At 49.5% G+C, this 17,541-nt stretch overlaps 1 protein-coding gene across 1 annotated transcript in view; it reads left to right on the plus strand.

The window, feature by feature from the left end:
- The first annotated feature begins 12,227 nt into the window (after positions 1–12,227).
- The window catches only part of SSBP1 (single-stranded DNA binding protein 1, mitochondrial), a 9,284-nt gene continuing 3,970 nt past the window's right edge, over positions 12,228–17,541 (plus strand). The window contains exons 1-4 of the mRNA XM_006887231.1: positions 12,228–12,257; positions 15,065–15,119; positions 15,747–15,887; positions 16,214–16,301. Coding sequence (XP_006887293.1) covers positions 12,228–12,257; positions 15,065–15,119; positions 15,747–15,887; positions 16,214–16,301 — 314 coding nt within the window. The remainder of the gene's footprint in view (positions 12,258–15,064; positions 15,120–15,746; positions 15,888–16,213; positions 16,302–17,541) is intronic.

The raw sequence follows: 17,541 nt of genomic DNA on the forward strand, positions 1-17,541 counted from the left end.
TTAACCTTTGTGCCCTGGCCACCCATGGGTCCGTTTGCTATGGTGGCCCATGTGGTGGTGTGCTGGAAGCCATGCCACTGACACTGCACATACCAGCAGGGTCACGCCTGGTGGAGAGACAGACCTGCTACACTGAGTGAGACCAGGAAGAGAGGGCTGGCGACCTACTTACAAAAGTGAGCTGATGAATACCTGTGGGTCACACGACATTATGTGACTTGCTAGCGCTGGACAATTCAGCCGGAGGGGCCAGTGTTGGAGGACATCAGGCTTGGCAAAGCAAAGGACCAGCAACCGGGGGAGAGAACTGCAGCGAGATGGACTGGGCCAGCAGCCACCGAGGGACTTGAACATGCCGGCACTTGTGAGGGTGGCTCAGGGCAGAGTGACATTCCGTGCTGTTTACAGGTCACTAGTAGTTGTTAGATACTGTCAAGTATGACTCATGGTGACCCTACGACCAACACATCCGGACCCTGTCCTGTCCTGTCCTCTCAGTCTCTCCCACACTCAAGGCCATTGCTGCCGTCGCTGTGTGGATCCACCTGGTTGAGAGTCTGCCTCTCCTTTGCCTTCCTCCTACCTTTCTAAGAATGATGTCCATCTAGGAAGAGCTTCTGCTAGCAGCACATCCGAAGTCTGTGAGATGAAGCTTTGTCATCCTTGCCTCCAAGGACCACTCTGGCTGCACCTTCTTCGGGACATACCTGTTCCATGGGATATTCGGTACTTTTCTTCAACACCACAGTTCAAAGGCATCAATTCTTTGTGTATGCTGAGCAAATTATTTGTGAAGCTGAACTCTGTGAAGAACATGGCATCAGAATTGGAGGAAGACTCATCAATAACCTTCAGTTCGCTGATAACACAATCTTGCTTGCTGAAATTGAGGAGTACTTAAAGTGTTTGCTGCAGAAAATCAAACACTGTAGCCTTCAATATGGAGGCTTCTCAACATCAAGAAAACAAAACTTCTCACCACTAGGCCTATGGGGCACATTGTGATAGATGGAGAAAAGATTGAAATGACTTCATCTTACTTGGATCCATAATCAATACCTTTTGTACCAGCGATCAGGTGAATCAGGAGATGTAGCCCACTGAGAATGTCTGCAGTCCGGGATCTCTCCAAATTACTGAGGAGCAGTGATGTCAGGATGAGGACTAAGGTGTGCCTGATTCAGGTCATGGTCTTTTCAGTAACTTGCTAAGCTGCTGGGAGCTGGACGACAGAAGGAGGCCATCAGGGTAGGAGACATTCTGTCTGTTGGTTGGTTGTTCTATCTGTCAATCAGTCATCTGGTTGTCTCTTACACAGTAGCAGTCATGTGACTGCCTATGAATGGTGGCCCTCTGCCATTGGTCTCTAGTCTTTTCCTACTGCCTTATTTCTTTTCATGTCACGTTTAAAAGGGAATTAATAAGCTTTTTATTGACTATATCCCCACGCTTTCCTTTGCTCTTGGACTAGCAACTCTTTTTATACTGTTAAGTGAGCTAAGTGCAGAGACTAATCCATTTTTTTTAAAATTACTAATTTATTTATTGAACTTATTTTTTCTTGTTGTGTGTCATCGAATCAGATCCAACTGGCACGGGAGGTGATTGCCCCTCTGTCTCCAGCAGAGCATCTGGTGGTTTTGAACCGTGTGCCTTCGGGATGGCAGCACAGCTTCTTGCCAGTAGGCCACCAGAGCTCCCCCTTTTTTACTTAATGCCCCCCTCAACAAACCAACTAAAAACCCCTCCCTAAACCTCCATATCTTCATTTGAAATTTTAACTTCATCTCTTGCTTTCCTAACTCCTACACTCTCTTCCAGGGGAGCTCTGGTGGCCCAGTGGCAAGATGCTGCGTTGCAATCCTGAAGGCATAGGGTTTGAGGCCACCAGCTGCTCCGTGGGAGAAGGATGGGCAATCTCCTCCCATGTGATTAACTGCCTCTGAAAACCCACCGAGGGCCAGCTATGAGTCAGCTCTGATTCTATGGTACACAACAACAACAACATTCTTCCACTCCAGGTCATGTCCCACACAATGAAGTCAAGGTCAACAGCAATCTGTGATTTAGAAACAGGTACATGAAGTGACACAAGCATAGACCACAATTATTTGATCACACCGTCTGCTCAGGCAGTGGTAACTACCACGGCAAGTGTCCCCCCTCTAGCACATTGACCCCAGTCCATCCCATCCCCATGAAGGAAGTGATGCCAACCCACAGCTTCCTTCCTCTCTCCTCCTTGGTCTTAATAGCAGGAAGTCACCAAAATGACATGTAGCTACACAGGGATTAGATCTTCACTGGTGTGGATGGAATCTCATCTACTTCCACCTTTTTGAGTGTAAGGTACACTTGACCCGAACCATGGTGTTTTTAACCGCCTCACGTGCCTGTAGAAGCTCAACAGTGGGTAATGAAGATCAAAGAATGGATGCCTTTGAACGATGGCGTTGGTCGAAGTGTTGTACATACCACGGACTTCCAGAAGAGCAGGCTAATATGTTTTGGAAGAAGTCAAGGCAGATGAGGGGGACATTCATGTCACATCCTTTGTGGTAGGTTACTGGGAGGGACCAGTCTCTGGACAAAGACACAAGGCTTGGAAATGTTAGAGTCAGCAATGAAAAGAAAGGTCTTCAGTGAGGAGAGACTGGCACAGCGCTTACAACAAGGGGTCGAATGCTTACGAAGATGGCACAGAAGGGGTGGTGGGTGGTCTGCCCTCTTGTATGTGGGGAGCCTCTGAGTTGAAGCCAACTTGTTAAACCTAGTAGCAACGCCTCAGTGCTTCAGTGACCTCTTTCTCAGTAAGATGCTCTGTTTTCAGTAAGAGTTCTGTTTCCTGACCAGGACCATGGCCTAACCCGGAAACTAAAGGTGTGAATTATTAATAATAATAATAGACTAGAATAATAATGGTGACATTAAGGAAGTTAACACAGACACTGTGGGAGCCAAGTCGCTGCTTTGCTGTGTCGAGCACCCTCCCCAGAGCTGCCCACAGACAACCATGACACTCTGGTTGAAGAGGTGACTCCTCTCTGCTGCTCACGGCTCTAACTTGGGCTGATCACTCATTGTTGGTGCCCGTTGAGCTGGCAACTCAGGGCGACTCCATACAGAACCGAAGGGCATGCTGCCTGGTTCTGCACGATTTTCACAGCTTTGGTAACCTTGAAGCCCTCTGCTGCGGCCACCGGGAGTTCTCAGTGCCTCCCAACGTAGAGGCTCATCTTCCAGGTCGGCGCTGCACAGTATTCGGCCGCGACCCACAGGTTCTCACAGACACGTTTTTGGAAGTAGAGGGCCAGCCCTTCCTCCTGGCCTGGAAGCTCTGTTGAGACTTGTCCACTGTTGGGGGCTGGCTCTGCTGGTATTTCAGATACTGAAGGTGTAACTACCAGCTTCACACTGTCATACAGGCCGCTGGGGGAAGACACGCTGACAGACGGGGCAACAGAGGCGTTCCACCCTATAGGGATTTATCTGAAGGGGCAGAAAGATTAGCGCAGAAAGAAAAATTGCAACACTTCAGCCTGAACAATTAAGCTTTTTTCTCTAGATAATCATATCTTCTATCTTAAATTGTATAAAAACAGGTTTGATTTTTTGTAATTCAATAACAAAATAATTCATTGTATCAGCTACAGAGTACTTCCAAATTTCTCTAAACCACTTTAAAATCTGAACCTGTAATCATTTTAGGTAACCAGTGCTGTAATTTTTCAAAAGTTTTGATGAGACTTTAGAAAAATTTAAAAGCAAGGTGAAAAACTGATGAAAATTTTTAACATGTTTTCTTTTACAGCAACACGACTTTTCACAGCTTCCTATCTGAGATTAAAAATGGACCTGCCAGTGTTTGGAATCCTGTCTGGTTTCTAGAAACTCAGTCTGGTGGGAAGGAAAGCCATGGCTAAGGCTAACTTAGTGGCCGTGGGCGTACATGACGTACACTTCTCGGCATAAGTTAGCTCTGTGAAGGGTGGAACGCACAGGGCCAAGGGTAATGGACACACTTACAGAAGTCTCATTTTATCTGTCTCCACGTCTCATCATGGGGAGACCTCTCCTGGGTCTACAGATGAATGAGAGAGGGAGAGGGAGAGAGTGAGAGAGGGAGAAAAAGCGAAAGAAAGAATGAACGTGAGACTGAGCATATGGGGAAGTTAAAGAGCTTCCTCGCTCATCAGGTGTAAACTGTGGCTTCCTGAGAGCACATCCTGATGCCAAAAGCAAAGGAGCCGCCCTTCAAGGCCTGAGGTCTGTGTCTACTCATGTAATTTCAGGCATACGTGCGCGCCCTTCTGGGTTCCTGTTTCCTTCTATCTCTCGGTTTGGGCCTGGGCCATGTGCCTTCTAAAGACTATCCTGGTTGAAGGACATGCTGGCTGACCAGCACAGCTGGGGAAAACACAGGCAATCTCCTGTCCTATTTACAGCTGTGAGTTAGTTCTGACTTGAAGGCAGTAAGACAGAGCTCCGTGTGTCTCGGCTTCAGTGTAGAGAAGACTCAGAACAGGATTAGATCCAAAGGCTACAGGAGACTAGAGCGAGGGCTACATGGTGGAGGGGACCTGGGGGAGGGTTTGTAAAACAATGAAAGAATCTTTTCTTTTACTTTTCCATAATTTCTGGACTCATGTACTTATAACTTGTTAGTCAAATTTGTGTCTCCTAGGTTGCAACACCCCCATGATACATCTTCAAGGATATGAACATGTACGGCCAAGCACAATCAATAAGAGTGCATCTAAATTCCAAAATCAATCTCCATAATAGTCTATGTGTTTCCTACTGCCAAAGGGGCCCTTTAGAGTAGTGAGAGAAGACCTTCACCCTGAAACCCACAGTGTCCCTTTTCAGCAGGAAGTAGCTAAGAGAATACGCCATCCCCTTTTCCTTATGACTCAGGGTGAAGTCTCTCTCAGGGAGGAGTGATAGGGAATGGCAAAGGACACACTGACAAAGAAGATTGATCAGAACTGGCTTTGACAAGCACTGTGGCATTTGGACAAGAACAAACTGGGAGGAGGGTAGAGAGAATAGTGCAACAAGGAATGAATGGAAACCCAAAATCTCTGTAAATGTTTATGAAAATTAATAAAATATAGAAAAAAAAAAACAAAGGCTGTACTCTCCTCCCAGCTTGTCCTCTTCGCTGGTGCCTGGTCCTCCTCTCCTCTCCTCTCCTCTCCTCTCCTCTCCTCCCCTCCCCTCTCCTCTCCTCTCCCCTCTCCTCTCCTTTCTTGTAAGATCAATAGTGAAGCAGGTCACATTACAGGGACACACACCACACTAGGGGTCAGAGCTGTGCCCTGAGTAAGGCAGCTCATCCTAACCCCCTGACATCTGACTGGAGCACCCCTGAATTACTGAGGAACCCCAGGAATCAGGACCAACGCAAGTCAGAACACATCTTAGGGGGACACAGATCAGCCCCCAACACTGAGCTGGCAGCCTTCCTCAGCAAACAGTGTGAGGAGAAGGTACATTCCCAGCTTCTCTCTGAGGGTTCAGGTTAGTCCAGACTCCCCACTATGACGTGATTTGAAAGGTGATCAGTGCTTATCACAGCTGTTTTCATATTTAAACAACTCTCCCCACAGCTCAGAGTGTTTCTGAGTCGGAAGGAAGAGAGGCTGAGCCCAAGTGGGATAACGAAGAAAGAACTCATAGAGCCAAGTCAAGGGGTGCGCACCAACGGAGAAGGGGGCCAGGAAGACTTCAAAATGAGTCCCACGTTCAAGCCTGGGAAAGTGCTGCTATCACAAAGCAAAATGGAATCAAAACACAAGCAAACCAACCCCAAATGAAATGACACCAAAAAGAGGAGGCCGTCGGAGCGTTGGTTTCCAAGCAAAGGCTGAATTTCGTTTTCTTTTGACCTGACGGCCTAAAGGAAGGGGGATTCACAAACCACTTTATGGTGCTAAAACACAAACACTGGGGGAAAACACTGGACCCAGAGCCACGAGCACCAGGGAAAAGCAGATGCTTCCTGCGCAGTCCCCCCTTCCCAGTGTGCAGAGGCCACCGCCCGCCTCGGGCCCACCGGAACCACTGCTTTCTCTCCCTGCAGTGAGACGCATTCTTAGTTTCATGATTTTTCTCTCAATTTAAATGACACTGTATATAATTTTTATTGGAAAGTTTCTCGATTGTATCTAGTTACATAGCACAGTTTAGAAATTTGTCTGAGACTGATTTTATCAGTAAGCTAACCGGCAAAGATCAGATCCATGTGTATGTGGTATCAGTTTGTATTTTATTGAACTAACAGACTCAGGACCATTGCAGTGAGCAGATTGCTATGTCCTCTGGTTCAGCTGACACAGTCCTGGCCTTTCCAGAAACCCCTGATACGATGTCTCTCCCTGTTGTAGAAATTGGAGGTTTTCGGAATTTTAAACTTTAATGATTTGGTCCCTTTTTAATTTTTGGTTTGGTCAATGCAATGGCTTAGACAAGTGAACTTTGATCTTTGTTTTAAAGATTATGAAACCAACTGTGTGCATATATCTACACGGCTTTTCAGGACCCACAGCTGTCACTGCACTAGAGGAGACGCTCCTGCGTCGTCCACAGACAACTGCAGGTTGATTTTCCTTGAGTGCTTTATACCGTTAACTGCATCTCCATGGAGGGCTGAGAAGAATGACCTGTGTGTCTGTAGAAAACTGTGTTGTTTTGCTGTTGTGATTGTGCACAGATGAGCAAAGGGTTGCATCTGGGCCAGATATGCACGGAAGTCTTGCAAGTTAACTACCGCTTTGATTTCTTGTTTATGCTGGGATTTTTTTTTCTCTCCCCATGGAATGTAAGTAAATGTTAGTGTTTGTCACAAATAAATGGCAATACTAAATTTTTTTTGTTAATTTATTCTTTTTTTTTAAATAACTTTTCATATTTTTTAAAAAAATTATTTTATTTCATTATTTTTTGCGTGTACCATCAAATCAGATCTGACTGGTACAGGAGGTGATTTTTCCTCCTTCTCCAGCAGAGCATCTGGTTCTTGTCATATATTTTCTTAAATTTATTCTTAAATGCTATTACTGCTAGATTGCTCCCCCTACCCCACCTCTCCATTTTTTTATCTTTAAGAAAATAAATTTGTAATGCTTGTGATTCCATCTGGGCAAAAATATGAAGATCTGAAATAACTTTGTATCAAACTATTAATCAATAAACAGCTACTAATGGAAAAAAAAAGAAAAGGATCTGCCGCTAATTATAATACAGGACAACCATCATCACTTCTAAAAGCTCCAGGATTCACTTCGAAGAGAAACTCAATATCTCTCCACGAGACTCCACTTCCCCCGTCTCCCATCCCTCCGTGGGCAGCACCAACAGACACCTGTCGCTGAACTGCTCCCTCGGTGTCCCTGTGCTGACCAACGTGGGCCTGACCAAGGCACAGAATCTTCAATTGCTTCATGTGTTCGTGGAACTTGGCTATGAATAAAGACCAGATCAAGGCCCCCGGACGTCGGTGCTGGTGGTGAACACTGGCTCTAGGTGGACTGACAGCTGACGGAACAAGTCCAGGCTTCAGGAAGTGCAGCCACGCGGTCCTGCGAGGCAAGGGTGGTGAGACCTTGTCTTCACACCTGGGGCATGCTCGCAGAAGGGACCCGTCCTTGGAGAAGAACATACCCAGCAAACCCACGCCCTCAAGGAGATGCGGGCACGGCGCTGGTACACCGGGCTCTGACATCACAGCCCGCGAGGCTGGGGCGGTCAGCCAGGGCTCAGAGCCCACCCCACAGCACCTCACCAGCAGTTATCTACTCTCGACAGCCCCTGTGGGTGAGATCAGACGATGATTTGTCCTTTCATGTCTGATGTCTTTCACTTCGCATCACACTTCATGGTTTATCATGTTGTAGAGTATCCCATGTAAGTAAACTGTGTTTTTGAACAAGATCTCATTGGAGGCACCGGCAGTACAGTAGCCCAAAGGAAGGGCTGAGGGGCACTAGTCCTGCGTGGGATGCTAAAGGCAGGGCAGCACAGGGGGTTTCGGGTGCTAAACACAGTAAAGGTGGAAGAGAAATGGGATGTTGTTAGTCAGCAGTGAGTCACCTCGGACTTACGGCGACCTCACGTATGGAGTAGAATGGAGTTTTCAACAATGTGATTTTGAGAAGCTGATCCCCCAGCCTGTCCTTAAAAGTGCCTCTGGGAGGGTTCCCAGTGCCAGCCTCTGTTCAGTGTAGTCAAGCCCTTACCTCTTCTTACTGTGCAGGGATTCCATAGATATCGGATGGAAGCTTCCAGAAATACACCTGCCGGTGAGGAGACGTGCAGCTAGCATGCTCCTCACCTCCGGGCATGCAGGTATCTTTCCCACTGCGATGGTGAGCTCTGTTAAAAATACAGAAGCCAAGAGTTTACAGAAGGAATAGAGTCTTACCAGGAAAAGTGAGTCACAACTTCATATCATCAACTTACTTAAGTCCAAAGTTCAGTGAGTTAAAGTCAGGAACAATAATACAAGTGCAGTTTGGAATAATACTGGTGCAGTTTGGAATAATACTGGTGCAGTTGAGGGATTTATGGAAAACATCTTCTTAGAACCAGCATAGCTGCCATATCTTTAACACTTTTAACATCTGTAATATTCAAATCATCTTAACGTCAGCTATTTCTAAACATAAGTTTGAAATAAGCAGAACTAATTTGCATTTCTCAAGCTGAGAGAACTGAAAAACAAATTTAAACCCCAAGTTGCAATATTGAAATGTGCAACAATGGATGAAAATCCAATTTTTCTGTAACCTTTTGTTTAAATTACAATTAAAATAAAAAATTTATAAAAATATGAGTTTCCACCACATAAAGGGAAAGATGCTATGGGAATATACTGAATGACCCAGAAAGCATCAAAAGAAGATGGAGGGAATACACAGAATCACTGTACCGAAAAGAACTGACTGACACGGAAAAATATCAGGAAGTATCATATTAGAAGGTTGTTGGTTGTTGTTGATTGCCTTCAAGTCGAGAACAACTCATAGCAACCCTATGAACAAAGACCTGAAGCCTTTGTATAACTATCATCATTTATCAAAGTTCATGGAGTTTCCAGAGGCATGCGTGAGCAGGAGCCAATGGTAATAAGGGAGGAAGTAAAAGCTATGTTGAAGGCCTTGGCCAAAAAACACAAGGCCCCAGGAACTGATGGGATACCAATTGACTTATTTCAACTAAGAGATGCAGCCTTGGATGTGTTCATCAGTTTGTGCCAGGAAATTTGGAGGATGGTTATCTGGGTAAAGGGTTGGAAAAGGTCCACATTTGTTCCCATTCCAAAGAAAGGTGATCCAACAGAATGTGGTAACTATTGAACAATATCATTAATTTCTCATGCAATACTGCTGAAGATCATTCAAAAATGGCTATAACAGGACATTGATAGGGAACTGCCAGTTCAAGCAGGATTTAGAAGAGCCCATGGCACTAGGGACATCATTGCTGATGTTGGATAGATCCTGACTGAAAGCTCAGAGTACCAGAAAAAAAAGTCTCTTTATGCTTTATTGAGTATGCAAAGGTGTTTGACTGTGTGCAACATAACATGTTGTGGCTGACACTGAGAAGATTCAGAGTCCCAGAGCACTTAACTTGCTCACGTAAAATCTATATGTGAACCAGGAAGCTGTTGCGTGAGCAGAGCAGGAAAACACTGCATGGTTTAAAATTAAGAAGCTAGTGCGTCAGGGTTGTATTCTTTCTCCATACCTATTTCATTTATATGCTGAGCAAATAATTTGAAAGTCTGGTCTCTATGAAGAGGAAGGTGGCATCATGACCGGAGGGAGACTCATCAATAATCTGTGTTATACAGATGACACAACCTTGCTGGTTGAAATTGAAAAGGTATTGAAATACTTGTTGCAGAGGATCAAAGAATATTGGCTTCAATATGAATTGCTTCTCAATGTCAAGAAAACATTCTTACCATGTTACTGATGGGTAAAGAGATTGAAACTGTCTACAACTGCATTTACTTGGATCCACAATTAACACCTTTGGAACCAGCAGTCAGGAAATAAGGAGACACATTGCACTGGGAAAATCTGTAGTTAGGGAACTCTCCAAATTATCGAGGAGCAATGATGTCAGTTTGAGGACTAAGGTGGGTCTGATTCAGGCCATGATCTTTCTGATCACTTGCTATGCATGTTAGATCTGGGCAATGAGTAAGGATGACAGAAGAAGAACTGATGCTTTTGAGCTGTGGTGTTGGAGAAGACCACTGAACATCCCATGGACGTCCAAAAGAACAAACTAACATGTCTTGGAGGGGGTCCAGCTGAAGTGCTCTTTGGAGACGAGGATAATGAGGCTTTGCCTCATGTACTTCAAGCATGTTGCTAGGAGAGGCTAATTCTTGGAGAAGGAGATGATGCTTGGAAGGGTGGAGGGTCAGCAAACGAGAGGAAGACCCTTGACCAGGTGGGTTGACATGGTGACTGCCACTATGGGCTCTACAGTGTCAGGAAGTGTGAAGATGGCACAGGATAGGGCAGGTTCAGATCCTCTGTCCATAGGGTATCTCTGAGTTATACCCAACTCAACAGCAACTGACAACAACAACAATGTCCAAAATCGAGTACAAAAAACCAAACAGGAAAAAGTGCTGCCAGACTGCTCCTTGGAAGCAAGGTTGGTGAAGCTTTGACCCACATCCTTAGGGCATGTTGCTAGGAGAGACTAGTCCTTGGAGAGGGACACCATGTGGGAAGGTAGAGAGTCAGCCAAGGAGAGGGAGATGTCAGTCAGGTGGAGGGACATGGTGACAGCAACACGGGACAGACTTGTTGGAAATGGTGAGGATGTCACAGGATCAGCCAGCGTTCAGATCTGTCGTTCACAGGGTCTCCTCTCTAAGTTGTACTTGATTCGATGGTACCTAACAATATGCCCAAAATGACGCATATCACTGCTGATGTCAGGAGGATCCTGGCTGAAAGCAGAGAACGCCAGAGAGTATCTATTTGTGCTTTGTTGACTATGCAAAGGCATTTGTGTGGATCACAACACATTAGCGCTAGTGTTGGGAAGAATGGGAGCCCCAGAACGCCTGTTCGTGCGCATCTGAAACCTACACCTGTTCGAACAAGACAAGGGAACAGCGCAGGGTTTACAATTAGGAAAGGTGTGTGTCGGGGTTGTGGTGCAGCTGCGAAAGTGGTTTGAGCCTCGCAGTGGCTCTACGAGGGGCAGATGAGGTAGCTTCCATCAAGATGTCGTCCTTGGAAACCCGATGGGCAGATGTGCGCTGTCCTATATGGTCACTGTGAGTCGCACGGACCGGATGGCAGTGGATTCAGGTGTCGGGTTCAAGGCCAGGACCTGGGGGTTTCCCAGGGGGCGGAGCTAGCGCCGTCTCCGCTCACGTCGCCCTCTGCCGGGCTAGCTCGGCACTGCGTCAGCCGAGCGCGTCACGCACCCGGAAGCAACCCCGGAACTCTCGAGCGCGGGGGCCGCGTCTTCGCGGGCTGCCGGCTGCGTTTCTCCGACGCACGCCGCAGCTCCGCTTCCGCTTCCGGTTCCGGCGCTCGGCGTGAGTCCTGTGCACCGGAACTGCTCCTGCTGGTGCTCGCGGGGCCGCGGGCTCAGGTGAGCGGCGCGCAGGGCGCGGGCCCGGAGTCCTTGTCCCGCCGGCGCCCGGGGAGTGTCGCCCGGACACCCTGCGGGGCTGCTCGGGGCTGCGGCCCGCCCGGGGCCCCGCGCAGCCAGGGAGGCGGGGCGCTCTGCTGGCTTCGCACTTACGCCCCATGACACGGGTTTGCCGAGCGCGCCTGTGTGTCATGTTTTAGGGGCTTAGAACGCGTGGACGTGTCCAGTGTGTAGACACCAGCTCTCGGGGCGCATGCATCCTGCAGACAGCAGTGGGGGATTACCCAGCCTTTATCGCAGGGCACGGGGAAGTCGGTGGAGCGAGCTTTGAGGTGCTAGGGGAGCGCCCAGGTGCTAGGGGAGCGCCCAGGTGCTAGGGGAGCGCCCAGGTGGGTGCTTGGGGCAGAAGGTCCTGGGCAGCAGGGTGGGAGTCGAGGTGCTGGGGTTACGTAACCGCGGGGATCCACGCTCGCTCACAGGTGGGAGCCTGGGCGCACCCCAGCACCGGCACTGGTCCTGCATTTGGCTTCTTTCTCTTTTCCCTCCTTTCAGGAAGAGACAGAAGCCTGTACACAAAGAAGACAGAAGCCATGTTTCGAAGACCCGTATTACAGGTGGTTGCTCCTCCCTGTTAGAGCTGGGGGTCTTGCATCAGCCTCAGGGTCCGTGTCTCCAGGCTTTTGACTGAAGGGGCAGTGAGAGCTCACCCGCCTCCCATGTGTCCTCGTGGGACACTTGGGAGGGTGTTGAGGATGCACTTTTGCCTGATGTTGTTCCGAGCTGTCAAGTCAACCAGGATGCACAGTGACCATAGAGACAGTGGCTCTGAAGCCTGCCTGTCCCTGAGCCAGCAGGCTCGCTGCCTCTGACACACTTGACCCATTGCCACCGTCATATCCGGGCTCTTCCTCACCTGAGCTGACCCTCTGTCCCCCTGAGCATGTTTTCCTTCTTCAAGGACTGGCCTCTCCTGGCCACATGCCCACAGTATGAGAGACAGAGCTTCCAAGCAGCCTGGTTTCAGTGTTTGAGTGTCAGTGTCCCCATCAGTGAGGTGGGGGTAATTCTGCACAGTGAGTAGGTTTATGAGGACTCGCTGATGGTCAGTTCCCTGTGGCCCCGGAAGACCGCAGCTCAGTCCACAGCTGTGTGTGTGAGGCCTAACTCGAGGCACAGCTGACTGGGGCGGGCACAGCGCTGTGCTTGGGCCAGCACCACACTGGCTTATCTTGGTCTCTCACCCTGTGTGTCTAGAAGCGCAGACATGTGAAGGGACCACACGCTTTCCAAGAGGGACTGGTCCTTCCTGACAGTGTGCTCAAAGTATGTGAGGTCCAGTCTTCAGCTTTGCTGCTACGGTGCTTCGTTGACTGTCCCCTCCAGATGTCTGCAGGGCTCGCACTGCTGGGCCCACTGCGTAGGAAGGAGGCAGGGGATGGTGTTGGGTGGTGGTGGTGGTGGTGTTATGTGCCATCGAGTCACGTGCGACTCATAGCGACCCGATGTACAACAGTCCTAAACTCCGCTCTGTCCTGTGCCAATCGCACTGTCTCTGACACTCCCATCCCGATTACCCCAGTCACTGAATCAATCCACCTCATAGAGGGCCTTCCCCTCCTGCGCCTGCCCTCCACCCTCCCAAGCGTGATGTCCCTCTCCAAGGACCGGTTGGGGGGTAGGCGGTGGGACGAGCCCTGCAGTGTAGCTGCTACGTGCTGTTCTGAGTTTTGGATGGAACATACATAGTCGTGTGTGAGGTTCCTCTTCATTAATTAAGACACTTTTGCAGAAGCAGCAGTTTGTAGAATCTGTTTCCCCCTCAGGGCCTCTGCCTGGCCCTGAGCCCCGTCAGTCACTAGTGTGAGGGACTCAATAGTGTGAGGGACGTGTGAGTTTGGGGGCTAAGCTTATACAGAGACATTGACCTTATTCCGAACATTCAGCTGTTGAGTTGTTTCCTTTATGTCATTAACAAATGCAGTTACTCCTGACGAGCCTTGGGGTAGTGCATGGCCCGTAGGCTGCTGTTTGAAAGGCTGGTGGCTTGACTCCGCTAGGAACTCGGGGAGAAAGATGGGCCTTCTCGGCAGATTAAGATTTACAACCAAGAAAGGGCCACTGTGGGCCAGCATGGCCTCTGGCCAGATGGTGTTCATTACAAAGCATTCACGTCCCCACACTCCTTTGCTCTGAAGACATTAAGTCTCCACTTAAATTCAGTCACAGTTCCTTAACCTTTGGCCAAAATGTAGGAAATACCTGTTAGTGTTTATATTTCAGAGACGTAAAAGCCTGATCTGCAGAAGGTGTCTGCACTGTGCTTTTGTTCTGGGGGTGTCTGCTGCTAAGCGTTCACAGTGTTTCCTGCTCAGCATTGCTGGGGGATGGGATGGGCACGGACGGACCACACACACACACACACACACACACACACACACACACACACGTCCTTGTAATGTGCCCTGTGGGAAAGGGTTTCCCTTTGATACCCATTTGTGTGCACACACGAACCCTTTCGTGGGACTGTCCTGAATGAACAGGGGAAGGTGAGAAAGGGCTGTTTTTTGAGGTCTTAGAGGTGTGCTCTGGTGCTTCCTGTGGCCCAGCGGCTTTGGGAACAAGCTGCTTTCTGCTTTCAAAACAAGGAGGTTTTCCACTCAACTTTTGGGAATGTTTTGTTTTCTAACATTAATTACAATACAGTGTAATCAAGCTCTTCCCCCCTCTTTCCTTTGTTTCTTGATTCCACTAATCCTTCTGTCTATTCCTGCCTTCAGGCTTTGTCGTGTGCCTTCAAGGCGCTCTTACCTCTGTACTGCATCTCTGTCCTGAGCCAGTCTCACTGTCTCTGACACACCAACGCCCGTCACCGCAGTCACTAATCAGTCCATCTCCTTGGGGTCATTCTCTCCTGCGCTGTCCCTCCACCCTTCCCAAGCATGATGTCCTTCTCCTGCGACCAGTCCCTCCTGGCCATGTGCCCAGAGTATGTGAGACGGAGCTTCAAAATCTAGCGTCCACGGAGAAATCTGGTTTTACCTTCTCCGGGACAGACCAGTCTTTGGGCTTTATCCTTGGGCAGGTCCCCACAGACTTGCCCCAGTGCGGTTGGCAGTTGTAAGGAGTGGATCACTCTTGGGCAGTTGCCCACCTTGTCTGTGCTTTGGCTGTACGTTGACCCACAGGATGGGTTCGGGTTCAGAGGGTGGTAAGAGCCGCAGTGTCGGGGTTCCGCGGTCCACTGGAGCGGGCGGGTGACCATTGGGCCCTTCTGGCGCTGTTGTGTGAGAGGCGGAGGATCTGTGGGCCTGCGAGTGTGAGCTGCAGCCTGCTGTGTGTGACGGGCATCTCCTGCATCTGCGTCCCTGCAAAGTCACAGCCATGCCGCGTCTCTGTTCCCTTCCAGGTGCTTCATCAGTGTGTGCAGCACGCATGTGTGCGACACGAGTCGGAAATAGCCAGCAACTTGGTTCTTGAAAGATGTAAGTAGCTCATTTCAGGTTTAAACAGCGTTACTTGTATTAATATGCTGATGTTTTCCAGTTTAACAGCAGGACAGACACTCCCAGCTCATCTTCGCCCCCAGCACCTGTCTCGCCCCACAGGCTCCCCAGAGAGTAACTCAGAGGAACTGGCCCTTTCCCACCCTCACCTCCCGCCTTCAGTCCCCTTTGCTCACCTCAGCCCCTTCCTCACCCTCCCCTCCTTTACTGCTCTCCAAGGCTCCCAAGTTCACGAGCTGTGAGGCTGAGAGTTAAGAGTCTGTGGGAGATGCTTTCTCCAGACAGAGGCTCTGTGGTTTTGCTCTTTTAACCACAGACACAGATTAAAGGAAAACGACTTTAAATAGCAGTTTAAGGAGAAGTACAGAGCTTCCCGTTTGTTCCGCAGAGCTGCATTCTCTGTGTGATGTACCCGTTCTTGCACGGCCCTTCTTCCGTCCCAGCTGGCTCTCTTCCCTGTGTGGCCGTCTTTCTGGATCGTCCAGCACCTGGGTCTGGCTGGCTGCAGAGACGGCTGTTGACGGGCGTGTAGCTCTTCTCCACAGGGCTGCCTCACAGCCCCCTCTGCTGCGTATGTCCTCACTCCATGTCCACCGTGTGTTTCAGCTCTCAACCGTGTGCAGTTACTCGGCCGCGTGGGCCAGGACCCCGTCATGAGACAAGTGGAAGGGAAAAACCCAGTCACCATATTTTCCCTCGCAACCAACGAGATGTGGCGGTCTGGGGAGAGTGAAGTGTACCAAATGGGTGAGTACCTGAGGCGAGCTGTGCTGTGTGCATGAGGCTAGGATGAGGCTGTACCCTGACGGGACCTAGCACGGGACTGGTCTGTCAGTGAGTGCCTAGGAGTGGGCTGTGCTCTTAAAGTGAGGACCCAGGATGGGGCTGTGCTCCAGCTGTGTGCACCTGTGATGGGGCTGTGCTCCGACTGTGAAGACCAGGGACAGACAGGGCTGTGCTCGGACTGTGAGGACCTGGGACGGGGCCATACTCTCTCGTTCTCTTAAAAACTGGCATCATTTACACTGTCTGCCAGCATTTAAAACCACGTCTTCTCTTCTCTTGAGACTTAGGCGATGTCAGTCAAAAGACAACGTGGCACAGAATATCCGTGTTCAGGCCGGGCCTGCGGGACGTCGCCTATCAGTATGTGAAGAAAGGGTAAGTTAAGGCACCTGAGGGGGTAAAGCCCTGTTAGCCCTTCTCGTGTGAGGGAATGCTGAGCTCTGCTCCGGAGTTTAGTCATTATTCTACATAATTCAAGAGATATTTTATGAAGTGGGCTGCCGACTACTGTGTCTCAGCCTGCTGAGAATTTAGGATTCATGCAGGTAATGTACATAATTGGGGGCAGGTGAGGCAAGGAGAGGGCGGTGCTAAGTGCCAGCCAAGCACCTGGATGTGATTTGGGAACCACCGTGTCTCCTGGCCAGGGCTCTGTGGGGCACCTGACCCCCGGCCGTCCACACACATCCTTAGCAGAGGACACGGTTGTCTGAAGTGGACACACGGAGTTTCCAAGACAATATTGACAGCAGTTACTTTAAATTTGATCATGTCCTGTGGGTTCTCTGCTTCTTTGTGGGGTGCTTAGATTGATTGGTTGATTGATTAGGTAGGAGAAGTGTCTTTTCCGTGTAGAACACAGTTCAGTCATGAGTAGAGCCGACTTCCTGGTCTGATAGAGCCCAGGGGAACCTCAAGAGCATGACCCTGACACCCCTCAAGCCTAGAACTGAGCCCTCAGGGATCAAACAGTAGATGGGCCTGTAAACTGAGCAGTGAGCCCGGGGAGCGATGCACACAGGACCCAAAAGGCAGCGTTGCCCCAGATGATGGCCAGAAGCTGGAGGGAAGTAGGCAGAGTATGTTATGTTGAGGGGACCGTGTCCAGCCCCAGAGCACACTGTGTATCACTGCTGACCATGAAAAGGCTCATTTACTCTCTAATCGTCACCAAACCCACAGGATAAATGGGTTTGACTTCCTGGCTGTCTTCTGGGCTGGCCTTCCAGATAGCGCAAGCCTGGAGTGGGTGGTTAAATGTTAGTGATGGGCTAAGCAGTTGACCTTTATTTTGAATTTTCATAGTCTAAGCCTCTTGAGAGTAATCTCAGGAGCCTCCCCGAGAAGAGGTGGTAAACAGTGAAAGTCATTTCCTCTCTTCAAACATCCCAAGTCAGATGCTGCTGTCCAGCTTTGATGACTCGTAGGGACCCTGCAGGATGGAGAACTGCCCCACGGGCCTCCCACTGCCCACGGGCTCCCACTGCCCCACAGGCCTCCCACTGCCCCACAGGGCTCCCACTGCCCACGGGCTCCCACTGCCCACGGGCTCCTGCCCCACTGGGCTCCCACTGCCCCACAGGCTCCCACTGCCCCACAGGCCTCCCACTGCCCA

The sequence above is a fragment of the Elephantulus edwardii genome, unplaced genomic scaffold (genome assembly GCF_000299155.1).
Source record: "Elephantulus edwardii isolate Elephantulus edwardi_28Jun2011 unplaced genomic scaffold, EleEdw1.0 scaffold00055, whole genome shotgun sequence".
Lineage (NCBI taxonomy): Eukaryota > Metazoa > Chordata > Mammalia > Macroscelidea > Macroscelididae > Elephantulus > Elephantulus edwardii.